The 26,170-nt window shown below is 43.4% G+C and overlaps 3 protein-coding genes across 5 annotated transcripts; 1 reads left to right on the top strand and 2 right to left on the bottom strand.

Annotated features, from left to right (window-relative positions):
* Positions 1-29: 29 nt before the first annotated feature.
* marchf2 (membrane-associated ring finger (C3HC4) 2) lies at positions 30-5,028 on the bottom strand. The gene is made up of 5 exons (XM_076153346.1): positions 4,844-5,028; positions 2,639-2,838; positions 2,295-2,490; positions 1,871-2,080; positions 30-1,740 (listed from the first exon to the last, which is right to left on the bottom strand). The coding sequence occupies exons 1-5, from the start codon at positions 4,886-4,888 to the stop codon at positions 1,591-1,593; spliced, it is 801 nt and encodes a 266-aa protein (XP_076009461.1). The 5' UTR covers positions 4,889-5,028; the 3' UTR covers positions 30-1,590.
* Positions 5,029-6,329: 1,301 nt separating this feature from the next.
* Positions 6,330-8,119, top strand: lim2.2 (lens intrinsic membrane protein 2.2). The gene is made up of 5 exons (XM_076153111.1): positions 6,330-6,380; positions 6,832-7,057; positions 7,481-7,621; positions 7,760-7,894; positions 8,055-8,119. Exons 1-5 carry the CDS (start codon positions 6,330-6,332, stop codon positions 8,117-8,119), a joined length of 618 nt encoding a protein of 205 aa, XP_076009226.1.
* A 459-nt stretch (positions 8,120-8,578) lies between these two features.
* LOC143002946 (GRAM domain-containing protein 2B) lies at positions 8,579-21,987 on the bottom strand. Of its 3 annotated transcripts, none has more exons than XM_076153360.1 (13): positions 21,811-21,987; positions 13,535-13,708; positions 13,308-13,371; positions 13,142-13,214; positions 12,944-13,047; positions 12,725-12,823; positions 12,498-12,569; positions 12,302-12,379; positions 12,025-12,124; positions 11,662-11,751; positions 11,109-11,208; positions 10,865-10,972; positions 8,579-10,647 (listed from the first exon to the last, which is right to left on the bottom strand). In XM_076153360.1, exons 1-13 carry the CDS (start codon positions 21,900-21,902, stop codon positions 10,629-10,631), a joined length of 1,173 nt encoding a protein of 390 aa, XP_076009475.1. In that variant the 5' UTR covers positions 21,903-21,987; the 3' UTR covers positions 8,579-10,628. The 3 variants fall into 3 exon arrangements, with proteins under 3 accessions (XP_076009475.1, XP_076009477.1, XP_076009476.1); XM_076153362.1 differs by lacking the exon at positions 21,811-21,987 and adding an exon at positions 14,966-15,220 and having other exon boundaries at positions 13,535-13,705; XM_076153361.1 differs by lacking the exon at positions 21,811-21,987 and adding an exon at positions 14,966-15,219.
* Positions 21,988-26,170: the final 4,183 nt, after the last annotated feature.

Below are 26,170 nucleotides of genomic sequence, written 5' to 3'. Positions count from 1 at the left end.
GAAGTAAATTAGAGTTGAGTTTGTTTGAATTTGTCTTTATGGCAGTGAAGTCTGTGACTCGGCAGCTTCATCCTGGTTTGTGCCACATCATCAGGTGGTTCAGGACCAATGCACCAATACTCATGTCCCTTAATTATCCCTTAAATAATAAACACTTGGCCTAAAGTTGACTTTGTGATCCCTTACTTTGGAGGCCTTAAATGAAGTGGATAAACACCTTAAGCATCAGTGTGTGAGAACACTGATGAGTGTGAGTTTTAAATTTGGTCGGTTTGTTTCCCACCCAAGAATTCTATTCAGACTTCACCCTACTTTTAAAATGAAGACATTAGAATACAACCAAAGGTCTCTTTTGAGTGATTGACAGCCACCGTGAGCGTCCTGCTTATAAACGACACCAAACTACAAGTGAATTCTCTCTCCTGCCTACACAAACACAAACACATCCAGTCCCAGCCGAGCCAGGCCAATAATAGCAAAACACACGTGGAACAGGTCGCGAAAGACTTCCATCACCTAACGGCTCCACGGAAACAGAAAGACAAAACAGCCACAGTGTGATTTGGCCTCTGTGGGAGCGTAAACATCCATGTTAAGCTTGGAGCGGTAGCAGGAGCCAACACCAGCGCCAAGGGAATAACTGACCATAACACTAAGAATAGAACCTTACAGGGAGGTTTCTGAATCCAAGGTTCTTAATGTGATCCAGAGGGTTCCATCCTCCATCTTTTTGTTCTTCACAAAAACAAAGTAAAACAAAGCCCTAATCCCAACCACTGCATCATCCGCCAAACTGACTGAGTTGTGCTCATGGAAACATTCCTCTCTAAGCCATTTGGATGGATTTTTCCATTGATCTATAAATAGAAAAGATATGCCTGTTAAGTGCTGATCATACAAGCGCACCTCTACGAGGGCACTGATCAATCCTATTTCAGCAGGAACACTAAATCTGTTCATTCCTCCCAACTGCTTTTACTATCAAAAAAAGATAGAAGTGCAGGTCTGTAGAGGAACTCGCTGCCTACAGAGGTTTATTGCACAATCTCTGGCTTTACTAATGTTGCGCTGTCATTGACTCCTGTTTGAGAGATGGAAACATTAATTTTTTATATATTACAAAGGAATTAGTCAATTTCCGAGAGACAGTATAGGCCAAAGTGTTGAGGTTTGAATCCCTTTACAGCAGGCCAAAGAGTGAACCTGTCTGTGATTGGTGGATTTATGGAGCGAAGCAGAACAATCATGAGAATATTTCAAAGTCCGTTGAGCAAGTTTGGTCATTCATATTTGCTGTCATATACTCTTGCCCCATCCACAATGAGGTTGTTCCTGTGTTGCAGCACACGTCTTCCTGTTCCGTTCCATTTATCAGTGCCTTTGCAGAAGCTCCATCAGTGATCCCGCCTGACCCCGTCTGAGTGAGCTGCACCCACAGGGCCCAACGTTACAAATGCGAAGAACTGTGACGGGGAAACGCAAGTGGGGATGGGGCACGGATTAAAGAGAAAGAGGGAGAAAGGGGGGGGGGGGACGCCACCAGCGCTTCTTTAGAGTCCACCGTCCATCCTCTGATCTCATCCTATACGCTCATACACTGGCAGACTTTCTCATCAGTTTGGCCGACAGCAGGGAATGCTGGGAAGAGTGGGAATCCTTTGCTTCAGGAATGAGCAGACGCACTCTCTGATTTGTTCTTCTCCACTCAGAGTAGAGCTGACAGTGGTAGCGGAAAGACACCTGAAGAAGAGGATGAGGAAGAAGAGAAGAGGACAAGCAGAATGAATAGGATGAGCCCACATTCTGAGCCGGGTCACGATAAAGAATGAATGGATCTCTTGAGGAGACTTGTTTGTTTAATCATGCTTACAAGGGTCCAGAGGACGTAGATGGTGAAGAGGGCGATGGTCAGAGCGATGAGGCCCACAGCCTGCAGCCAGCTCCCCAGCTGAAGGTGGTCCTGAGCCCCCCGCAGGCAGAGCCAGCCTGAAATGGCTGCTAGGGGAGTGATGAAGAGGAAACACACCATGTCGCAAAACAGCGTCCTCTTCTCATTTCGGGGGCCGGGGTCCCTCAGCCACTGTGGAGATGAAGAGAGAGAAGACGGAGAACATTTACAAGTGACCAGAGACGCCATAAAGAGGGAGCAACTCATAATGAGCCAGCAAGCAGAAAGACAAGAAGAAGATGATACGCACATACTCCTCCTCCTCCGTCTTTATCACTCACACATCATTCCACACAGACAAATGAGGAAGGATGCTGACAAAGCAAAGTGCAGTGACCTTGGTTACCTCTGTGATGGGCCTGGGCCGCCGCTCGATGCTGAACTCTGTGTGACAGAGCTCACAGTAGCTGGTGTTGGAAGCGGACAGCCACTTCTCCAGGCAGCTCTTGTGCACCGTGCCCAGCGTGCCTGTGCAGCCGCACGGCGACAGCAGAACCTCGCCGTTGCCTCCCTCGTGGCAAATACGGCAGATGGGGCCATCGCTGAGACAAAGATCACAATGAATGAATACATCTGAAATATCTTTTTAACCAAATATACTGTATTTACAGGAACGTTTCTTCTGCTCCTCTTAAGGAAGCTCACTGTAAATCAACCTGGCCTGTGAAGATGCACATCGGCCTCACTCACCTCTGCGTTGAGAGGGGTTTGAGCACGGACGACAGTAACCGTCCATCAACAGCTGTGACCTGGGTGACGTACAGTACCTGGCACCCGTCGCCTCCTGCCTCCTCCACGCTCTTCCATAGGCTGGTGCTGCTGGCACAGTCACACAGCGAGCCAGGCAGGTGGCAACAACCCCCTGCCGACATGGTTACTCCATCCTGACACTGACTGTGGAGAGTAAATGAAGGTTTTGTGGGGGGTCAGAGGTTATTACGGACGTTTAATCTGCTCTGCCAAAGTTTCTTCATCAGCATACATCAATGGAGACATAAAATATAAGATTAGATCTGGATTTGTGATTATTAGAACATTGTTATGATGTCTTTTCCTGGTCTTCAATGCTGCATTAGTCTGGACTTGTTTATTTGTTTGAACTGTGGAAAATAAATTAGATACTTAGACATTTTCTTCTACATAACATATTATTTTGTACTTATAGACCACATCCATCACTCCCAGTTTATAGTCATTATTGTGTGAGAGACAAATGGACAACAAGTGTCACATCTAAATAATGGTCGTGGTTAAAACAATCTGGTACTTACACCATTAATTTGCTGCCATGAGATAATAACTATCTACTACAAAGTTTTTATGATTGTCGAGAAAGCTTTGTTTGGCCGTTCACCAAAGCAGCTCAGCCCATTATATAAAGCCTGTGACTGTGTGTGTGTTGTGTGGAGAGATGTGGAGCACCCTGATAAACAGCTGCTACTGACGATAAGAGACAGACAGACTGATCGTCCCTCCACCTGGATGCTGTTTGTCCCGCTGTCGCTACAACAGACGCATTACCAAAAGGATATTACTCAGTCAAATGAAATAGAGAAAGAAGGATCGCACGGCGCACAACTCATTTCACGCAGTGGAGTTTCATCTGTGTGTGTAGTAATTCCACAGGGGGTCAGGTTCAAGCGGCACCGTAATCAGTTCAAGCATCAATAAAACTGTTACCGCACTGGATAAATAATTAATGTGACAAAAAGGGTTTACAATCACACCCGAGAGGAGTGGAAGTTAACAAAATAACAGGAACATTTGATTATATAATGGATTCCAATACAACAACAATTGTCTGTCTGTCTGTCTGGGTCTGTCTGTCTGTCTCTCTGTCTGTCTGTATGAAGATAAGGACAATATGTCATCAGCCCCATGGTTATACTGTACCAGGAGACTTAAGACAACATTTTTGTTACATATTCCAGTATTTCTAAATGTGTATTATTATAAACGACTTCTGTGTTTACATTCTTGCTGAGGATCTCACATTTTGCCACATCGACAACTAAGCATCCTCTAATGTTGCCTTTTATTGTCTCTTACCCTGTTGACAACATATTTCTGTCTTCTTGACTCATATCCAGTCCAGAAAACCCACAACACCAACACTCAATTATCTTAGGATAATTAAAACAGGATTGATGCTCTTCGTGTGGCTGTTTCCCAGTTGAAAGAAGAAGAATAGAAGGAATCCTTGTAAAGTCTTGAGGCACAGCTGATAACCATCTGCTCTGGTATTACTGGATGGTATTTTATAAAGGTCACCAATAACCCCAACCATTATGAAAAGTAAACAAATGGAGCCCAGCAGTCAATATGAAAAAAACAAAACACAGACTGGAACTATCACTTCTGAAGCTGTTTCCTGATTTTGTCACCGGTTTTAATGTCGCATATTTATATTCATATATTCAATTTAACATACCAGAGCATAATGTACAAACAGTGTTACCTTATTGTTTTATAAAAATGTCACATTACAACATAAATTATTTTAAATAAGTCCGTTTCTCCTCAGCTATTGTTGGGAAAAGTATGACAAAGTTTCGAATGTTAACAAATCGGATTCCTTATTACCGACTGTTGCTTTAGTTGCGTTCAAGTCACGGTTTGGGGTTCGATTCTCTGAAACGTAGACGACTGAGTTGTGCCAATGAAATACAATTACACTGCAAAACAAAGCAGCAGTTCTGATGTGTCGTATTTATGACACGGAACGTCTTACTTTTAACTCATTTATCTTCTTTAACCCGTCAGCTGTCCATCAATGTTCACCAAATCAACGCTTTTGTGCTACAGCTGTTGTTAGCTGCAGGCTAGACTGGGCAGCTATCTCGCTAGCCGACCTGTTGTTAACGGAATAACAACTATAAAAAGATAAAATTCCACTTGCCTCGTGTCTTCTTCGTGGAGGTGTTTCTCGGTGGCCAACATTATCTCCCAAATGACCTCATGTTCGCCCCTGTTCCTGTTTTATTTATAAATGTAAATAGTAATGGTATAAATGGATTAGACTACAGGATGCTGTGCTAGCTAGCGCTCAGCTGACAGCACATAACGGTTTGAGCTTCCGCCTTCGCCAGAGCTTTAAAAATGCCGTCGTCACTAGCATCGACTTGATCTTCATCTTCAGTCGTCACTATCATCCTCACAATGGTTTTCTGTAATGGTTATCCAATTCAAAAATAATTACAGACTTATTTTTGCTTGTCAGGCAGTTTTTGTTTTCATCTAAAAGGACTTATCGAGACATTCATCGGAACAATATGTTTGGCTCCAATTATATGAACACTAATTTGACATAAAATAATCATACATTTGATATGTTTGCACAAAAGGCAATTGTTTACACTTAAGACGCTATCATTAGTGCTAAAGTTCTTTCATTTGTGTGTTAGAACTGGTCGATTAACTATTTTATCCGTTCACATATCACGATTTTAAAATACTCAAAACTCCCAATAACGTCAACAAATTTCACACGAACACATTTCATCTTCTCACAGTCTGATGATGCTGCTTAACTTGTGACACGAAGAAGAGCTGGTGATGATTTTGTATTTATTTATTAATTTCTAAATTAGATTGTGATTAGTAATGCATTAACTATAAACAATCATTGTGAGATAGTGTCGCTCTGTCACAGTTTCCCCAAAAAAGTCAACATTAAGATAACAATACATGAAACAAGATAATAATGATGTTGATGCAATAATTTCGTTTCTTGCACAGCTGCTTCCTTTTTCTCATTAATTCAGTTTGTATTGATTAGCCTTTATCTTGCCTGTGACATTTGAAATGATTAGTTCATGAAATTCAGTTTTGCCTCTTGTTTTAATGTGCAAACATGATGACAAACGTACCCTTTTTATGTGCAGGTGTGGCTGTTTTTATGTTGTTTTTGGAGGTTTTGGATGGTGAGTAAGGGAATGAGGGGGGCTATAGAGAAGAGAGCAGGGGGATACCAGTGCACACACACATACTACACTCAATCATTCCATCTATTGTGAGCAGGACAATGAAAGCCTGGGGTACAGGGCTTAAAAAGAATATCCACACATTCTGACAACCAGCAATCCTAGAGAGAGAGGGAGAGACAGAGAGACACAGGTAACAGGAAAACTATTTACTGCTTTATGAGGAAGATATCATTTCTTTGGTTGTTTCAAAGGGGAACTCAACAGCTAAAACTTAATTTTGGAGAACAATTATTGCTTCAAAGAGAATGAAGAGGTCAGCCCATTTAAGAGGTGTTTAAGAGCTGTAGTGTACAAATCAATGTACAAGATAATCAGTTTACCACTTGGAGAGAGAGCAACATAGTTAATTTTGTCATTACTGATGTGTGGAGAGGCATTTGTGTGTGTGATGAACAATGGGTCTGGACTGCTTGATAAGCAATGGTTTTGTCATACAGCTATGTGGGGTGAGACAGTCTGCTGACTTTTACCACTTTCAATTAGTTTTCTGATGATGCCTAATGTTATGCGATGACATGAGATTTTAAAGCTGAAATACAAAACTCTGTGTTGTCATTGGTAAAACTATTTATGAAGCAAACAGCAATTCTGCATCCTATTTAACTGAATAGTGGTGAAAGCATTCATCATTTAAAGGGGATTCAACGACGAAAGAGAAAAAAGAGAAATCACTACATGTTGCCTTGTGAAATGTGGGACCTTCATTTCATTAAAAAAAATCCCCAGCTAAAACAATTTAAACAACTGTTGAATGGCAACTACCGATCAATATGCTACAAAATTAATTAACCTTGACTAAATTAACTATACCTTAAATGCTGCTCACTCATTGTGGGCATCTAGGTGTAAGTCAGCTCTGTAAAATGCTCTGTAAACGTTTTTCCCTCTTCTTAACAGCTGCTGAATGTTTACAAGGACAGAAGGAGTTTCTTCAGCTTCTCCATGGGGACGCACTTGTTAGCAGGAGGGGGCACGCTCTGCGGTATGGCTGCCCTTGTGCTTTTGATTATTTCTACATCAACAGACTTCTGGATGCACTATCGCTACGCAGGTAGTTTGGCCAATCAGGGGCTTTGGAGGTTCTGCATCAACCACAAGTGCCGTTCTCACACCATCGCAGTAGGTGAGTGCTTTGGAAATATGAAAAAATACTACAAACATATTTTGGAATGAGTTATCTAATATTCTGTAGCTATTCAGTATCTTCTCTACCTAAAAATTCAGCATTTCCAAGGAGATTACAGTTTAGAAATGAGACATGGCAGGCATTTAGACATCTAGAGGGTGGGGATGACACATCAGGCATATATGAATGAATGAATTATATAAGAGAGAGAGAGCGAGAGAGATGATGATTTGTAGTGATTTATAATTCGTAATGATATTGGAGATACAAATGTACAAATGTAGTGTTTCTTCCTCTTTTAATTGGTTGATCCCTGAGCGCCCTCATCCCAGGACCCCTCCTCAATCTGACCTGTATTTCCATAGGTGTAAAAATAATAATTACATGTATTCTTGAATGGTCCTGACCTTTTGTGGACAGCATTCTGGGATGCCACCCGAGCCTTCATGTTGCTGGCGGTGCTGAGCTGCCTCGCTGGTGTGATGCTGGGCCTGAGCGCCTTCACCAACGGCTTCAAGAACAGGAGAGTTCGCAACGGCGGTATCGCCCTCATCCTGTCAGGTAACACGCTGTACAAAGCACAAGAAATGGCAAAATGGCACTCATAGGTGCGGCTACTCTGAACCAACTAGGATCCTGCTGCTCAGTGAAAACAAATCTGTAAAGCCTCCAATGATTTATTTTGTGGAAATGTTTCAGGTTTCCTCGCTCTGCTGGCCTTGGGAATTTATACAGGAGTGACCGTCGCTTTCTTTGGCAAACACTTTGTGAGTTGGCGCTTTTCCTGGTCCTACATCACAGGCTGGGTGGCCATCGCTCTCGCTTTTGCAGCAGGTATTAAAGCAGGAATTTTCATAAAAGGGTGATATTAGAAATGGAAAACACTCAACGTTGATGCCATACTGAAAAAGGAAAACTTCACTTGTTGCATTTGAATATTAACGATACATATGGCTCACAGAGAAACGGTTTAACAGTGTTTGTATTCTTTCAGGCGTGTGTCAGCTTTGTGCTTACCAGAGGACCACTGCAGAACCTGAAGACATCCAACTCAGTTGAACACAAACTCCCTGAATCAGATGTCTGAATGGGTTTTTGACCTTTAGTTTCATGGTTTGTCTCTGAATGGCAAAATGTGTGTACTTACACTTACTACTGAATACATTCGTATAGTGTCTTGCATCTCTCACAGGCTTAACAATTTACAACCGCTAGATGGCAGTGTTTACAGGATTTGCTGGTAGGAGGCCAAGCAACGTGGACCTTTGAAGGATGGAAGACTGTTTCAACCAATTAAAGAAAACAAATGTTATGTCCGAATAATGAAAGTCAAAATTATGTATATCATAAATGATTTCTCCTACCACATTACTCGACAGCAGTGTGAAAGTTTATCGTCACATCATTATGTCTTCACATGGCCTCTTACCTGTCACCTCTGAATATGAAGGGTTAATTTTCTCGTCATTTGATCTTGACGTATGGATGAATGAATGAAATATTAAAAGCATTACTCGCTTTTAGCAACTTCTTGATTTATTTTGAACAATAGTAAAGTCATCTCACAGAGACTACTTTGAATTACACAGAACGCAAATAAATACATAGGACCATAGAAGAATTAAGGACATTAACAAATGATACAAAATTTACAACACTCTGAATAGTGCAAACTCACACAACTACTGCCCTCTTTCATTGCGATCCGTGAACCAAGTCTTTTTTTTGAGGACAGTAGGTGTGTGCTGCCCCCTGTAGGGGATTATAGGAACTGACAGAACTGCATATGGCATGTCGACAAAAAAAACCTTTGTTAAACTTGCAATACAACTTCTCTCAGACAAGATGCGACGAAAACAACCCTCGTGCGCTTCGGCTCATCAAGACGAGCTTCCGCAACCGGGTGCTGCTCGGTCCTCTAGAAGTAGTGTGGATATGCGGTGTTATTTCAAAAACACAAATATCAAGCATTCTGAGAGCTTGATTAAGGAGTTGGTCAAGTCACATGTGAATATCAAGAGGGATCAAGCCTTCTTTTATCAGAGAAACCTTTGAGAAAACCTAAAACCATGTGGCAGGTACAGGTGCCCACCACCCCTGAGTGAAAACAATTTAAAAAAAAAAAAGGTCTTAGCACCATCGGATACCACAGAACGCCAGCTTTGCCTTTTCCTTCTCAATCCAAACACGGCGTTTTGGATTTTGATAGGCACAACACATCGTTAAAGTGCGCTCGCTCGCTTGAGCCAATTTTCTTTTTTTCTACACCACTCCTTTTTTTTCTACACATTTTCTCCCCACAGACATCAAACTCCATTTAAAAACACAAACATAAAGATAAATTACTTTTGTACCATGCATAATAATTTGTTGCATACTGAAATTTCTTTTTCCAGGACCACTTTTTAGTCATTTTGCTGCTGAAACTCAGGACCTTAAATCAAGTGTGGTGGTTGTTTGGTAGATAAAATAATTCTACAGGTGAGAGTAAGAATGCATATCAGGTGTCACAACGCCAGACACAGGCACAAGTCTTACAAATACATCACTGGTGCTACTTGAATAACCTGAACTTGCTTTTGAAATGCCCCGTGATCCTTCAGAGGCCTGCTGAAGATGAGAGGTTTCTACTTTAGGGTCTTTGTTTTTTCCTGATGGACGGTAAATTGACAAGTCACCTAAATATAAAAGTCATTGGCAAAAAAATTTTCTCAAGAGATAATCTCGACATTCTACTGGGCTTAATATTTGTGCATTGATAATATATTCAGCCACTTGACATTTGGAGGGAAAAAAAACTCTGAACATGGATCATTTCACAGGTGTCAATCATGCCAGATCCTAAGAAATTAATACTGATGATTAGAGAAAGAGCGAAGGAACGAGAGCGCCGATCGGGTTTTTTGAATGTAAAGCCATCCTCGTTTCAACCCGCAGCTGAGGAGGAAGAGAAGAACCATAAGAAGAACCCGTGGGAACGATTAAACGGGATCAGCGGACGCTGCTGCTGATGCTGTGTGCTACATGGATGTGAGGGTAAACACAGAGATAGAAACCCTTTAAAAAGTCATCTACGTGCACATGCAACAGATGTGCATCTTTGGCTATGCATAGCACTGCAGCAGGCTTATGCTGATTGGTCTAGCCCTGTTTATGCTCAAGGAGAATATCTATGAAGGACGACGGCAGCTCAGAAGATGTTCAACCGGTTTCTGCCCATCAACTTGGCCTAGCGTGGCACATTGTTAAGTTTGAGTTTGAGCCGTTAGGCTTTGGTTTGAACCACAGGAACACTGCAGCCAGGCAGTGTGTGTATAGTTTGGCTCGGCTCTTGTTTGTCGCCGCATCCTTTATAACTGCACAAAGAGGAAGTATAGCCCTTCGAGATAGAAAGTCCTTTTCTGAAATGGCACGGGTGAGCCACTCTTCCTCGCGCCGGCAGGACGTGCCGTGTTGGGGGAGCGCTGTCCGAGTATAATGAATTTCTTCCTTCCTTGGTTCTGCCGGGACGACGCCAAAGTCTCCCTCCAATCACGAGTCAGCCAATCTCAACTTCAGTCACCGAGTGTTATGTGTCTTGGTGATACCTGGGGAAAAGAAAATTGAACTGTTAAGAGTGCAGAAACAAAAGCAAGCCTTCTTCTTTGTAAACTCACACCCAAGAGTACATGGAAGCAGCTACACCCTTTACAGGAAATCATTTAGAGGCAGCTGCATTTCCTTAAAGGCGACACCGACAGACTAATCACATATTTGAAGGCTCGGTTTCACAAGAATGCATGTGACGGGACAAAGATGCCTTACCCGCTCTGCAGGCTGAACTCGGGCAGAGCACCCAGGGATGACAGCTGCTCCTCCAGGGCCACGATACGCAGGCCGATGTAGCCTGAGGACAGCAGCAGCAGCACCACCCTGGAACAGAACCAATTGGACTGAGTCACATCCACACAGTGATTCACAGAGTTCGTGGGCTATGATGTAACACGGTCATAAAGTCCCTTCAGCTAATAAAAGAGATAACAATACTGATTACTACTGTGCTACTCACAAGATCAGGTAGATGAAGAGGAGGGTGTTGAGGGTGGTGGCCTCTCTCTGGACCAGCAGGGACTTGGCCTTCTCAGTCACATTCGATACCCATGAGCCACCTGAGACCAGAGAAAGGAAATCGTTAACAGAACGAAAATCAGCTTAACACCTATGGCAATGTGTTTTATGAGTAAAGGAACAAAATAAAAGTGCTGGTGGCCATTTTGAGGATGACTAATGGAGAATGCCTAATGAGGCTTTGAGCAAATGGGGAAGTTACAGGAGGACAGGAGCAGCAGCGCTTTACACTCAACCATCTAGTCAGATTGTGTTACATTTGCTTGAGTTGAAGAGGTTTGGATGATTTTCATAACCTCATGTTTTGCATACACAGCTTAGTTCTTTCTAAGAGGGTATTACCTTGCGTCTGTGTCTAGGTATCTCCAACCCCTTGTGTAAGCCAGCCACAGTCAGATTACTGCAGTATTGTGCTGGTTGCTCGTGCCGGTTGGTGACCCATGTGTGGCTGTATGTGTGCGTCTGTGTAACAGAGTGTGTGCATGTTTTATTACCTGATACTGACAGCTCCTCTGAAGATGAGGCGTCGCTGTGCTGCAGACGCAGACTGTTGAAAGAGGAGCCGTTTCCAGTCGACACCGGCTCTGAGGGAGGAATGACAAGTCAGAAAACAGAAAGGTCCCCGGAAAAGCTTCCTGCTACTTCTTGAACAATGCTCGTCTCATGCCGGGACAACAAGAGACAACAGTATCGCTACATTATCCTTTACTTCTATCATCATCATTATGTTCAGTGAGATGTTCTTAGATGAAGTGCAGCTCTGACCCGTTTACTATGTGTTCCTCTAATGCTGCACTTAAGGGAACCATCTGACTGAATGTTAATGTAATGTGTTAAAGCTACGTTTAACCTCTCACCTCTGAGTGGTCTGTGCGGCGGCGGCGGATCCTGTACCGATTGTGGCCGCGAGCGGTCGCATTGGTCGACGCTCTCGTCTAGACTGGACTGACTGGAATTCTGTTGACAGAAGAAAGCAAAGTTGTAACCCTCATTATCCCACAATGTTAAAAAGTAGAATGTTTTCTGTTAATAGGGGCGTGTGTGTGTGTGCTCCCATTCCACAAAATATAATATTCCATGCTGGAGGCTTGTTCATCACATTACATGTTGCATTGTACAGAAAAGGTCTCTCACCACAAGTTTGCTCTTATCGAAGCTGTTCTCTGCTGAGGAGAAGATGGGGCTGTTGCGGCTGCTGTTGGTGCTGCCATCCTGCAACACAGACAAATATTAAACTTCAAACTTTCCCTCCACTTTTACATCATTTAGGGCAAATTCTGTAATATGAGCACAGAGTCTGGGTCAGTCATGTTTGGTCAGAGCCACTCACCTCTATCTGGGGACAAACTGAGCGCAGCAGCTGATAACAGCCCTCTCTGTTCCGCAGAGACACAAACAGGTACTAAACAAAGAGAGGGGAGGAAAGAAGAGGCAACTTATCTCTCTGAAACATGAAAATACACAGAGTTGCTGACATGATTAGATAATATAGGACAGTTCAATGTGGTTGAGGAATTATTTGCATTGAAGTTGAAGGTATTTCATCCTCACACTGACCTTTTCTCCGACTGAGGTACGGACCGACACAGCGTTGGGGACCAGCAGAGCCGTGTTCTGCTTCTTCACTATGTGAATGCAGGAAACTGGGATCACCACCTGTAACAGCATTAACAACAATACAGGTTAAGAACATCGGCAATTGTTTTAATATAAGAGATAAGCTTTAATGGGGCTAATACTGAAATGCAACAAAATGAACAGTTTGGTGACGCCTACCTTAGTGTCCTTGAGCAGAACTGAGGAGTAGAAACAGGCGTGGCTGTCTGTGATGTACAGTCGACCGTGGTAGGGCACTTCCTTCTGCAGGGCACAGATGTATGCTGGGAGAGGTGGGAGACACAGATACTTTAGTTTAACACTGATCCATTTACTCATTCGTGCATTTATCATTTTTTTTAATATTTGTTGACCTACCATGTAACAAGTCTTCACTGGCAGGAATGTCCGGAAACAATTTATGGAATGTTTTGTTGTGCTTTATGAAACTCTGAGGAAAGGAGATAAAAGTCAATGTTGAATTTTTCTGTTCAACCAGGAAATAAATCATTACTTCACAAACTAATAGTTAAAGTTGACTTACACTTTGTGAGCCTGTGCTCTCTGTTCGCTCGAAGGTTCGGCTGTCCACCTCAAATGTCTGCGACCTGTAGGGGTCAAGAGCACAGCTGTTAGCTTGAGTCTGATGTACGGCATAGAAAACACTCATCAAGATGCTAAGTGTAGACACAGAATTAATTGTGCACCAGTATTCTGAAGTCTGAAGTATTTGTAAGTGCCTTGATTAATCACATTCCTACAGCATCTTACCTGACGGATGCTTGTCTGGTGAGGGTTTTGTGCTTCTGCTGGAGCTCCAGCTCTGCCGCCTCCAGGCTCAGGGCTTTCCTGGCCTCCGCCTTCTTGATGCTGCCATTGCTAAAGCTTTTGCCCTTTTTCACTTTGGCTGGCAGCCCACCACCGCTGGAGTCCACTGGGTAGCTGCTGGACAAAGGGGACACAGCAGGGCAGCAGTGAGACATTTGAAAGATCTCGCAATGTTCACACAATTTGACCACAGGGGGGCAGAAATGAACTGAATAATGCATAACAAAGAGCTGCATTAAGTTGTTGGGGCTCATGAGGTAAGACAGTTGGGCTGCAGACACACAGCAGCATGAAGATCCTATTTATGTCCTTTTCTGGTCAGAAAGTGGATAGCAGGTCTCTTGAATGAGGCTTTCAAAAACAAATAAGACTAATTCTGTACATGTCTATCTAAAGACCATGTTAGCTCTGTCAAGATCTGTTTTCATGAAATCGGCCTCTGGTTTGGCCAAACAACTCCCAAGAAAAACATTAAGGTCTCTTTGGCTTATTTATTTTTGACTTTCTTCACCAGTCACTCATTTATCTTGGCTGTGTGCTGGCTCTGTCCAGCTGGCTAAACAGGATTCTCAGTGGGACTGCAGGGGTTAGAAACTCTGTCACACTGCAAAGGACATTTGTATCGACATTTACATGAAAATCTCATCATGAAGACCTAAACAACTCTGCCAACGTGCCTGCAAGTTTAACCCTGTAAGAAATGCAACTGCCAATGTCCCTGCCAAAACAGCCGATGACGAAATGGATCACACCAGGATTAACACGCCTGAAGGGAAACAGTTATCCAAGTCTCACACAACCAAGACAGAAGAAAAGAAGACCTGCATAGATAAACAAAGCACATAATGACCCCAATGCTGCTAATTTCTCTTCTTTTCTATTTTCAGCTGGAGATTGTAGACTTTACGTAAATTACTTTCAACCATAATTTAAGGTCCTATTCTATCCCCTATTCCTCCATTTCTGTTCATTAAATGTATGCATGACTGACCTACACATGAACTTATTCTTTATTGGTCAATGTCCTAACCGCCGGGCAGCTGTGCAACAACACCTTCTGGTTCCTTTACGAGCTGATAAAGCACAGGCTCTTGCGCCATACATACAAACATACATACATATGACAATATGTATGTATGGCGCAAGAGCCATACATGCAAGGATGCCAATATGACATCCAATAAGCTTTACAAAACACAGAGAGGCAAAGGGAAGTGTACACATATGACTCAATGCACAGCCATCTAGCCTGTCTTTAGCCTGCTCAACTTTTCGTTCTCAGAGACCGACGGCCAGCAACGTGAATCTGAAGTTGTAAAGTAAGAAAACTGCACAAAACGTAAAGAAATGAACAGTGATAAGAGACCATCTCACCTCTTTAACCTTCTTGATGAACGGAAACTTATGTACCTACTGACAGTAGGCATGTCCTTTACTTAGAGAAATCTGTTAAAAATACTTTTAGCATCAAGGATCCTTCAAACTGGACAAAACAATTAGATGATATAAAATAAACCAAGCTGTTTGTTGTTCTTTAAGTTCTTAATCCAGGGTTCTTCACCACATCCTGCCAGAGAAAGCTGCTGTGTGAACGCGTCGCTGAGGAGGAGAGCGCTTTGTGCTGAGAATGGTGTGACAATTCGTAGAGAGTGACGTCAAAGTCAGCCACTCCCCCCAGGCAAACATGCGTGGAAGCAGAACAGCAAAGACACACACACACACACACACGCACAGTCAGTCAGTCAGTGGAGCACCACAGGCACCAACATGTTAAAGAAAACACAGCCCAGCCTTCTAAATCCTCCACCGACTCATTATCCTATATCCCAATATTTCATGGTTGGGATCTGTTCTGGTATAAACAACGCCGGCTCATCATCTCACTGTGTCGGTTGTGTGTGTGTGTGTGTGTGTGCATGCCTGTCAGTACGTAAACTTGCTCAGACTCGGTTGATTGCTCAGGCTGGCCCATCTGGCCTGACCTGGGAGTGGGGTATCCCAAATTGCTCTCCTTGAGGCAATGGATAAAACCAAGGGGACCAAAAAAACAACCACAACTTCAAAAGTGTAGCAAAAACTGCCTGAGACACAGGAGGTGGAGGAACTACACTGTGCTGAGGTATGAGCTCAGGGAGGCCGTATCCAAGCATCTTCATCGTGTCATCAACCACCATCTCATACGTGTCATACCTGCACTACAACAGGAAAGCAATTGGGGTAAAGGTCACTGGAGAAAAAAAGAAAAAAAAAAGCAGGAAGCAACATTTCCCCACTGTTTCCCAGCGCTTCATCAGACTTCACACACACACACACACACACACACACACACACACACACACACACACACACACACACACACACACACACACACACACACACACACACACACACACACACACACACACACACACACACACACACACACACACACACACACACACACACACACACACACACACACACAGGACCATAACACAGGTGTGCGTTTGCTCATATGACCGTTTTCACAAGCGGCAGGGCAATGACGAGTGTGTTCAAACACTAAATGACGGAATTTTACAACGACTTCCTGGCTTTACTGTAACCATTAAAACCTGTCATGCTGAAAGGCACGACAGTAAACTCAGATAAGAACAGTATAGCGGACTAGAAAAGATAGAATAGAAGAGAAACTTCAAACAGGACTGTGAAGAAATTTTCCACGTTTACAGAAACACCACTTTGCATAGGAAACAGGACATTCAAGTTCTGTATAGGATAGATCCTCTTCCTACGCTGTCATGCTCCTGATTAATATACAAAACACATTCCTTGGGGATACACTCCCTCGTATTACAGTTTATTGATACACCCCAGGGGACAACCATCTCTATGCTCATTAACATAACATCTGTCTATCACTCATGTCAGAAGCATGTAAGAGGATCAGAATAACACTGAGATACAGCAGGCACAGTGAGTTATGACAGAACTGTGAGAATAGAAAGGTGAGGCATCAAACACACTCAGGAATGCAATCTGTATACTAAGCACCTTAACAAGCAATACAGAGTTTGGCGGTCAGCCAGACACACACAGACACACGGTCCTGCGCTCTGTAACGTTTACTGTTTCCAGGAAGCGTTATATTGACAGTTTACGGGACGGCTGAGAGTTTACGCTGTCAGTCTGTATTTACATACATGTACATTGAGTTAAGAGCACTTGTTTCATGTCAGCTACACACTGGCAAGAACTGAAAAGCTTAATCTGATTATTATCAATGCATTATCCATGTTTATCCTGAAGGGCACTTGATGCCACGTTTATGAAGTCTGATTCAGAGTCAGCCTGATAAAAACCTGTGGTCAAGGCCAAAGCATCAAGGGCAAACAGGCAGCGTAGTGAGCACATATACAGTATACTGCTCCACATGTACACAACAGGAGACACCCTGACTCACTATCTGTAATGGGTGTGTGCTGGGGGCCTTGACCTCTGAACCACTCCCATGGTGCAGCATGCTCACACCTCCTGACCTCCTTTTTGGAGCTCAAGTTTAAAAAAGAAAACACCTGACAACACAGATTTCAAACGGACATAGAGTCCATGTGAGGTACGGGAACATGTTTATCTGTGCTGCCTGTACGAACAGCAGCCTCACATGGTGACCGTGATATATTCTGTGTAATGGAGATTACCGTCCCAACATGGGACACTGATGCATTCCCGTATCTGCGTTTGTCCTCGTGTTATCGTTGGAAAAGCAGATAAAATCCCTTCATCACAGCCTCAACAAGAAAATCAGCTCACAACTCTGATTAGTAGCATAATGTGTAGTCAGGTAATACCTTGTTAACATACGTGTACCTGATCAGAGACAGTTAAAGACGCACTGGCTATAATTAGTAAGTTAAAAGTTTAGACAGCTGCTTGCTTTACCTCCACAAAGGTCCAGAAAAAGGTGGACATGCCGAGTCGTCCCGATAGTTCAAGAAGCATTTCCCTCTCTCCATGACAACTCAGCTTTCCCACAGCGTGTTCAGCATTCCCTGAGATCCTGCAGCCACCCCTGGTCAAGACAGCCGAGTGTGTGAGGGCGAGAGTCCTTCCTTTTGAACTTAGACCCTGCGCTCTGACTGAACGAGTCAAAGGTCCGATTTATGACTTTTCAAAACAGCCGAGGTCAACGTGAAGAAAGTGAGAAACCGGACTAAAAGCAAAGCTTGAGCGGAGCGCACACAGAGGAAACAAGGACGCGGGGTTAAGTTTCAAGCCAGAATAGTTTCCAGCTCTGTCCTTTCTGAGGCAGTATAAACCAGCATTGTCGTGGAAACGGCTGTCAGGGGAGTAAAAGCCCCGATTGTAGGTTGGTAGGGAGAGGAGGGCTGCATTGTTATTCTCAGGTGCTGAGGCCTCAAAGTTGAATGGAAGCTTCTTCTCCATAACAAACAGTTGGGTGGCATCCAGAGCGGCCAGCACAATGAGCATGAATGTCAATTCTCTCATTCTCTTTGTGGAGGACATACAGTAAATAGAACATTTGAGAGCCATCAGGGGGGACAGGACAAAGCTTGGGGGAATCTAGTGAGAATAGAATAATACTAAATGTTAATTAGTGTTCTGTAATCCCTCCCCCGACCGGTCATGACAAATTAAAGCCTTCAATCTTAAACCTCACTTCTCCGTCCTATCCACTTTGTGTCATGTTGTTTAATTGCAAACCAGTTGTGGCTGACATGTGGGGCGAGTGCTACTGGACAGACGGGTTTTTAAATTATACTTTCATGGTAGTGAAAGAGTCCGTCGGTTTGCCAAGTTGAATAATTGCTCAATACCGATAGGTGGGGAAAATGAAACAAATATCTCCACTGTGGAGCCAAGTAGGGGAAAGGAGATATCAAGTCTGCATTTGTCAACACACGTATTGTATGTGCCTGACTCCGGACTGGACAAATTGTTTGATATCTCCATCTTATCTGTGGATTTGCACAATGCTGACTACAGCTGTGGGAGAAAGGAGGAGCCTGATTGGAAACGCCAACCATGGTCATATTCTGAAGAAAAAATGAATCACTTAAGCGGATTCCAAAAGTCCACGAGACTCCACTTTTAATTAAAACCTGACATGTAAGGAATTGAGTTTAAAGATGGTATGTAACTGTAGTTGGAATGTGGCAGAAATTCTCCCATTGACCTAAGAGTATTAATGGGAAATTCATGTGAAAGCACAACACACTGCAGCAGAAACGGCTCCTTAGGGAACAGACCTCTTTCATTTACTGCCTGGAGTCAGACGGCCGATCCCAGGAGGCCCCGCCGCACACGTCAGCTGTTCTGCTACACTTCTTACCTCGGACCGAATTGCTTCTGCGTGAAGGAGTGAAACGTTCCCACGGCAAACATCGCTGCTGTGAGGAAACGTGCACAAGATTCACGAGGCGGCCAAGTCTCACACGCGTGACTTCTTATCTGGTTGAGCTGCGTCTTAGCGGGAAAGGCATAAGAGCGTCATCTACTGGACAACTGTGGATAACCGGTTTTCCCATCAGTCAACAACAGCAGAGTGACATGAAAGCAAACACAACACCATTCAGGCCACGTATACAAATATGTGCAGCCTTTCCATAACTAGCGTTGGACAAACTAACCACAGTGAGCAAACCAACATTTTAACTAAGGTTTGAAATTGGCATAATTGTAGAATTGTCTAGAGCTGGCAGGAAGTCAGGCTGTGGCGTGCTGCTATGAGACAGACTGTGCATGCATGTCAAGAGGAACAGAGAGTGTGTCTGTGTGCGTGTGTGTGACAGAATATAGCAAGTTTGACAGGGGAGTCATGAGGTCCGGGCAGCAGATGCCTCTGCTTCCGCTGCGCTACCTGGGCAGAGACGCACAGAGGGACCTTTCTTTGAGACGTCTCAAACTTTCTCTCAGTGACCAGGCATGCGAGCAATAACGTGAGAGGTAGAAGGAGGCCGTAAAAGTTCTGTAAACAAGGAAGGGTGCGGAGGGTGGAGACTGTAAACCATCGCACACAAACTTCTGACGACTGATACTTAATGACCATCTAACTTCACCCATGCTGTGTACAATGGGTGGGGAAACATATACAAGCTTTCATTTGGAACCACTGTCTCCAAGAAGATGATTTCATTGAGTAGTGATCGCTTGCCGAAAACCTCTGACGGTAGCAAGAGATGGTAGAGACAAACTCTGCAGAAGGTGAAAACATTATTGGAGCAAAGCGTCTTGCACTATTATTTATGTTTACCTAGAGACTCTGCAGCCCCGTATGAGCAGCTCTTCTATCCTCCTCCACAGGATCACACCAATTAGTCCTGATATCAAGATGCTCTTCAAAGAGAGCTGACTCGCACACACTCTTTACGACCACAGATTGTACGCAGTGCTACCTTTACGACACAGGCAAAGTTTATCTGATTGTTGCACACAAGCTTGCATGAAGGCCGGCGCATTTGGAAGTACATCCTTTTCACAGACGGCTACGAGTAGGAAGAGGTGAAACTACAGAGATTGAAGAAGCCTTTTTTTAAACTCTGCTTTATGACCCGGGCAGAGGAGAGCTCATTGGCAGTGACCTGACAGAGGCGACACCTCCTGCAATTACAAGCTGGTTAGTCCGCAACCTTTCATTTAGCCATAAATCCCACCGCAGATGTGGGTTTCACCATGCAACTTGGGGTTTTTGCCCTTTACACTTCTACGCATCCCATAATTTAGACCTCTGCCGCCTTTCCACTAGCCACAGAAGTCGAGGAAGCTCTTTGCCTTTATGCATCTTCCTGAAGCCAAATGTATGTGTGTGTGTGTGTGTGTGCGCGTAAAGCTGCCCCACCCTGCCTATTCCCGGATCCTCCCATGCAGAAAGCTTTCAGACCGTACTGGCTCCTCACTTTGGCGTTTTGTGGCCTGCGTGTATTAGAATTGATGGACAGCTGGCAAATACACATTCAACTGAGCCGTGCATTCATACAGGACAACAACCGATGTGTTCGCTCTTCCAACTTCTAATATTTTCTCCATTATCGCTTTTATTAGGGAGACGTAGTTACAGAAAAATGAGGAAAGATGACCCAAGTGCCACACTCACGCTCATGTTGGAAGCGGCTAATCACGCCACATACCATACCACACATGCACGCCAGCATGCCATGGCTGCTTATCAGCCGAGGGGACAGCAGGCGGGTCGGACTGGCAGGGCTCTCAATGGCTATCTATGGGAAGATAAGTGAAAGGCAAAGCTCACTGGGCGACCCGGGGACGTTTATATACAGTGACACCACCTGTGGTTCACCCATGGGAGCTAAATATAGGCGTTTCTGAGGGAAGTTTAGAGGATGTCTCATGTCTCATGTGTGCGTTTTTGGTGTAAGAGACAGAATGTGCTAGTACATATATGTATGTATGTGTGTGTGTGTGTGTGTGTGAGATGCATGCTTGAATGATCTGTAATGATAATGTCAAAGAGTGTGCCTCCTTTAAAGGCCTCTGGGTGAAGTAAGGACTTTCTAAGGAGCGGGTACAAGCAAAGATCAACCAACCACTGGGAAATTACATCACTGAAAGCCAGAAAACCGAACACACACACACACACACACACACACACACAGAACCGTTTGTTAGAACAAATATGGGGTCTTAGAAAGCACAACAATAATACGCCATAATTTTTTCATGGGTGTCATCACAGTCGGTCTTTAAAATGTTTTAAATTTGATAACATTAGACTTTTAAGATGGCATATGCTCGGGTGCCTCAGCCACGAAGCTAATGCTAAGCTACGCTAACACCATTAGAATCGCCAACACTTGTCTCAGAGCTAAGCTAATGCACGTCAACATTAGTAAGTTCCAAGAAACACTAGATAGAATTACAAAGATAGCCGAGGAATCTTTGGGCAGTGTTTACGGTCTTTATAGCGACGAAGCATAGAGTTATAACGACCGCGACGCCTTAAAGGATATTTAAATGCCAACGCGTCTTACATCGCGCGGACGGCTAACCTGCTAGCTACATCATCCATGCTCAATCACAAACACGTCACCGATTACATATCTTACAACATATGCTGCGCAAACTGTGCGTTAAGCAGCATATTACCGCTTAACAAGACGATTCAAGCTACCGTTAATATTGCTCAGAGAAAACAGTGACGTTATCAGCTGGTGATGCTGCCGGCACATAGCGGTCCAGTCAGCCACGTTAACTCCGCTTACCTTTCTTTCATGAAGTGCTTGATTCTCACAATGGCCTTCTCGTCTATCTTCCTCAGGAAGGTTTTCAATCTTTCTCTCTTGTTTTCAAGCATTCTTCCCTCCGCCAGTGCTGTCGGTTCGTCTGTGGACGCCGATCCACGCCAAACTACTGTACTTGTTCGGCTTCTGCTTTTTTTTTCCTCCTCCTCACTTCATCTGCTGATTAGGATAATGAGCGTAAATCGGACCAAGTCAGCCGACCAATCAGAGTCGCCGACGCCAGACAAAAAACTATCATGTCAGACCGTTCCTCCAATCAAAACGTGGTACTTGGCCTGACAGGACCGCCCCTATACCTTATATGGTAACCAGGCCGTCCTTCTTTGCTTGAGTGGTATTTTGTTATTGTACCAGGATGTAGCTGCTCCTATAATCAATAATTTACCAGCGTCACATGTGTGAACAAGGCAGAGAAAACACACTGTGGAATATTAACTCATTATCCCTCTTTTTTTCTCTCCACTTAACAAGGTATTCAATATAACAGAATACAGAGAGAAATACACCAAATTAATTGGTAAATTTTCACTTCCATCTGCCATCTGAATTTTGTTTTTGCCCTCTAATAATTTAAACATGTTCTGTTGATGCAGCATACAACACATGCAATACATCTGTAACAGGAGCAGCTGGAGAAGCACTGCTGGGTGTCCTAGATGGAGCCAGGAAAGCTGGCAGCACATACAGTACAATAGGGAAAACACAGAAAATGGAGAAGCCATTGAGCATTTATTACTTTTCCTCTAAAGGGAGGCTGGCAGCGACCCAGAGACAGTCAGGAGCTCGGTTGGTGGCTTTTCTTCTAAGAAGACAGCATGCAACAATGATGTCCCATTCAGCGTTGTGCATGTGGTTGTTGAAGGGCCAAGATTCTCGCCCTCATTGGAGAAGCAAGTGCCAACTGCAGTGGCAGATGACAGTCACACACACCTGCTATGCAATCAAGCAGGCCAAGGCTAGAAGGCTAAAGGTTAAACTGTCAGTCACACTGTGGTCACACGGTAGGGCTTGTGTCAAACTGGTGCCTACAGCTCAACCACTAATGTGTTTTTTGAATAGTTTGAATTTTTTCTGTGTGGCATGATTGGTTGCAGGTTACGTCATATGAAAAACTCCACTTCTCACCAGTGTCTTCCCTTTCAACAGATTTAACTATTGAAACCGTTTAAAAACACTGAAAAAAAGGCAGATTGCACTCGGGCTACGTAGGCAGTGATAGGGTTTCTTTCTTGTCAGATTGCTCACGCGCTGTCGTCCTTGTGTGAACAGAAGAGGCAGTGTACCGTCGTGTGACACAGCAAACACACCGCCCTCGCAAAGAAGCGCCCACCAGCCAGCCCCCAGCCTCCACATGCCTTGTATCTTCCAGGAAACAAAGCAGATAGAGAGGAGGAATCAAGCTTGATAAGGTAGTATGTGACGCAATGAGGGGGCACTGAAGAGACGTAGGCAACAGGCTTTCCCTGTGGCCATTTACAGTATCTGCGTTTGAGAGAATCCTCATTAGGAATTACTCACTACCTTCCTCTTCATCAGTGGGACTTCTTTTTAATTCCCTGATAGGTAAACAATAGATATGCATGATTCATTTTGCTACAAATTTTCCACCATTTCTGAACTTGAGTTGTTTAGATTATATAATATTATTACACCACTAACATCCTAGACCAATACTCTTATAAAAGCCTTTTCTATGTATGTGGAGCTGAGTGGGTACAGATTTAGCTGCCTTGTCATGTGAGCTTGCATGAGGTGTGTGAGGAGTGCAGTTTAGAAAAGCTAGTAACATGTGACATAATGACTCGCAGTCCTAAGCCTTACAACTTATTTTGTGCTCAATTAGACACGTGTAATTTACCTTATTTTACAACATAATCTGTATTTTGATATTTAGTAAGATAGTAAGAAAAAAAAAGAATAAAAAAAAGAATCTGAAGTTGACGGCCATATATTTTTAAATCACAAGGTTTGTACATTTTATGAACCCCTAGAAAAATATCAATTAAATTGGAGATTAGATATATATCACAGTAATTGATAGTGAAATGACAGTATTCTGTTCAAAACTACACATACTGATTTAATACGTTGGACCAATATGCATTGTCCCGCACCTGAAGCATAGAAACACAATGAAAACGACACATCCTTGATCAGATGTATTAAATGCTCAATGTGAAAAATTAGTCTTCAATCATATTTAATCAACAATAGGTTAGTAAACAGCTGTGACTTTTCTGTAATATCGTAAAACACTAAGGGTTTAACCTTTTCCACAATCTGCTAATATTGACAGTCTGAGTCATCAACTTTTCTTGACATTTGTTTTAGGCAAAAACTAAACACACACAAGAAGGGAACGTCTAAAGTTAGTTTCTTCTTTCCTTTATTAAACTTTAGATTTGATGGGAATAGATTAATTCCCGTTATGACATCCATTCACCCAGTATAAAGGCAGGAGATTTGGCCATTAGTCATGAATTGGACACTCCTCTTCTTTGGTTGTATTTAAATTTAGTGACGACAAAGCAAGGTCAAAGTGTCAAGGTGGAGGTCAACAGACACTATGGAAAGCTACACACTATCTAAAGGTTGTTTTTATTAAGATAATTACAGATAAGAATTGATTATCAATAGCAGGAAATTAGACCTCTGTATCTCTAAAGTTGCATAACTGAGACATAGACATGCTTCAGAAAACCTGATTGAGATTATCAACACTACCACTACTATGACAAGGTCAAATGTCGTTTACGTTGACGACTCTATTATCTGATGCCAAACAATGGCTTTTCCTATTATCTTCTGCAAAAGAATTGTTTATTATCAGTTGCTGGGGTAACGCAGTGACCTTGGAAATCAAGCAACACCTTGGCCTGGAGAGAAAGAGCCAATGATGCACAGACAGCTGCAGCCATGCAACTTACAAACACAGGTGTGGAGGAATGCTTCTGACGCAGGAGAACAGCGACAAGGGACGTCCGACATTGTCCACCAGGCATGATAAAATGTTTATCTTTGGCTATTATAACTACAAATAACATATATAACTGGACATTATCTGTATCTGAAGGCGATTATACAGTACAGGTTTGTTGATATGTCATACTTACTCAGTTACAGAGTTGAATTGCCCATAATTCTTATGAAAGTATCCTTGTTACTTTTGTACACTGTGGAATGAGTGAAAAAATCATATTGCTGTGACACTGAAACATTGTGAGCTGTCATTGGAATTTTTCTGGAATTTCCTCTCTCGGTCATGTGAATGACAGATGGTTGGAGTTTGGTCTGGCCATGAAATCTTCCCTGATACACACATGAGCAACTCATCACATGGGGACAAGCGACATACACAACAGTGCTCAAGCCACAGCTCACTGTGAATGAAGAAAGCAATGGATGTTCTCATAGAATCTAAATTAGATTAACTGGGAAGGAAAACATTTTGTGCCATATTTTAAATGTGTCCCAGCATTGTTAATAGAGCAGAAGATATATTTGTATATCTATATATACGTAGATAGGCTCAAATACAACATCACATGTGTTGTATTTGAGTCTAACACACTTCCTCTTTCTGAGCTACGATGTAAATTATTTCAGGACTTTTTAGTCAAGCCAGGAAAGTGATAACTAGTACAAACCAGCCTGAAATAAACATCTGATTGTCAGACAAAATGTGCCACCTTGTGTATCTGTGGGCTGTCTGTAGGGTCAGAAAGGTCAACACATCGCCAAGGATCCACCCCAAGAACAAGGGATTCAATGGGGGCAGAAAAGGGGGGGTGGGGGGGGGGGTGGGGGGGTGCAATTTACTTCCAACTCAAACATATCATCTTACCTGTAACACTGGGACATTGTCTGTGGCCACCCCCATGTGGCCCAGAGCAGATATGCTGGGCATTTCTACACATTAGAGTGACGTTGGCCCATTGAGGGTCATGTATGTGCAGGATGGTTCACAGGTACCGGACTGCTATGGGGGATTAGTGTGTTAGTCTTGTCATGTTTATGAAGAAACATTTAGCTGATGCTTTGTTTGTGCTCTATGAGCGAGATGCTGGAGGCTCAGGTGTAACACATATAATCTTCAACTCTAGAGCTATCAGGTTTCCACCCGACAGGGTCTGGCTGGCCTCCTCCAGCTACTGTTACCAGGCTACTCTCATCATTAATTTATATGGAGTCTTCACCCTAAAGCTCTGTGTGCGTGGTTGGTTGGGTGCTTAGTCAGGTAGGTGGGAAGGACAGAGTTTCTCTCTGAGCTCCAGCAGCACAACCGGGCTCTCGGAGGAGGAACACACCAGAGCTGGGGCCG

Source organism: Genypterus blacodes, unplaced genomic scaffold (assembly GCF_046128005.1).
Source record: "Genypterus blacodes isolate CSIRO-AG114 ecotype Tasmania unplaced genomic scaffold, CSIRO-AGI_Gbla_v1 ptg000058l_1, whole genome shotgun sequence".
Taxonomy (NCBI): domain Eukaryota; kingdom Metazoa; phylum Chordata; class Actinopteri; order Ophidiiformes; family Ophidiidae; genus Genypterus; species Genypterus blacodes.
The sequence above is the reverse complement of the archived record's forward strand: the minus strand, read 5'-3'. Positions and strand labels throughout refer to the sequence as shown.

Coding starts and splice junctions, on each gene's coding strand:
- marchf2 (XM_076153346.1), bottom strand. CDS start 4,888: ATGTTGGCCACCGAGAAACACCTCCACGAAGAAGACACGAGGCAA. Junction 2,839..4,843: donor ACGAAGAAGACACGAGGCAA/GTGGAATTTTAT, acceptor CTCCACAGTCAG/TGTCAGGATGGAGTAACCAT. Junction 2,081..2,294: donor GGCCCAGGCCCATCACAGAG/GTAACCAAGGTC, acceptor TCATCTCCACAG/TGGCTGAGGGACCCCGGCCC.
- lim2.2 (XM_076153111.1), top strand. CDS start 6,330: ATGGGTCTGGACTGCTTGATAAGCAATGGTTTTGTCATACAGCTATGT. Junction 7,622..7,759: donor TATCGCCCTCATCCTGTCAG/GTAACACGCTGT, acceptor GAAATGTTTCAG/GTTTCCTCGCTCTGCTGGCC. Junction 7,895..8,054: donor CGCTCTCGCTTTTGCAGCAG/GTATTAAAGCAG, acceptor GTATTCTTTCAG/GCGTGTGTCAGCTTTGTGCT.
- LOC143002946 (XM_076153360.1), bottom strand. CDS start 21,902: ATGCTTGAAAACAAGAGAGAAAGATTGAAAACCTTCCTGAGGAAGATA. Junction 13,048..13,141: donor CAGTGAAGACTTGTTACATG/GTAGGTCAACAA, acceptor CACCTCTCCCAG/CATACATCTGTGCCCTGCAG. Junction 12,380..12,497: donor CAGTTTGTCCCCAGATAGAG/GTGAGTGGCTCT, acceptor TCTGTGTTGCAG/GATGGCAGCACCAACAGCAG.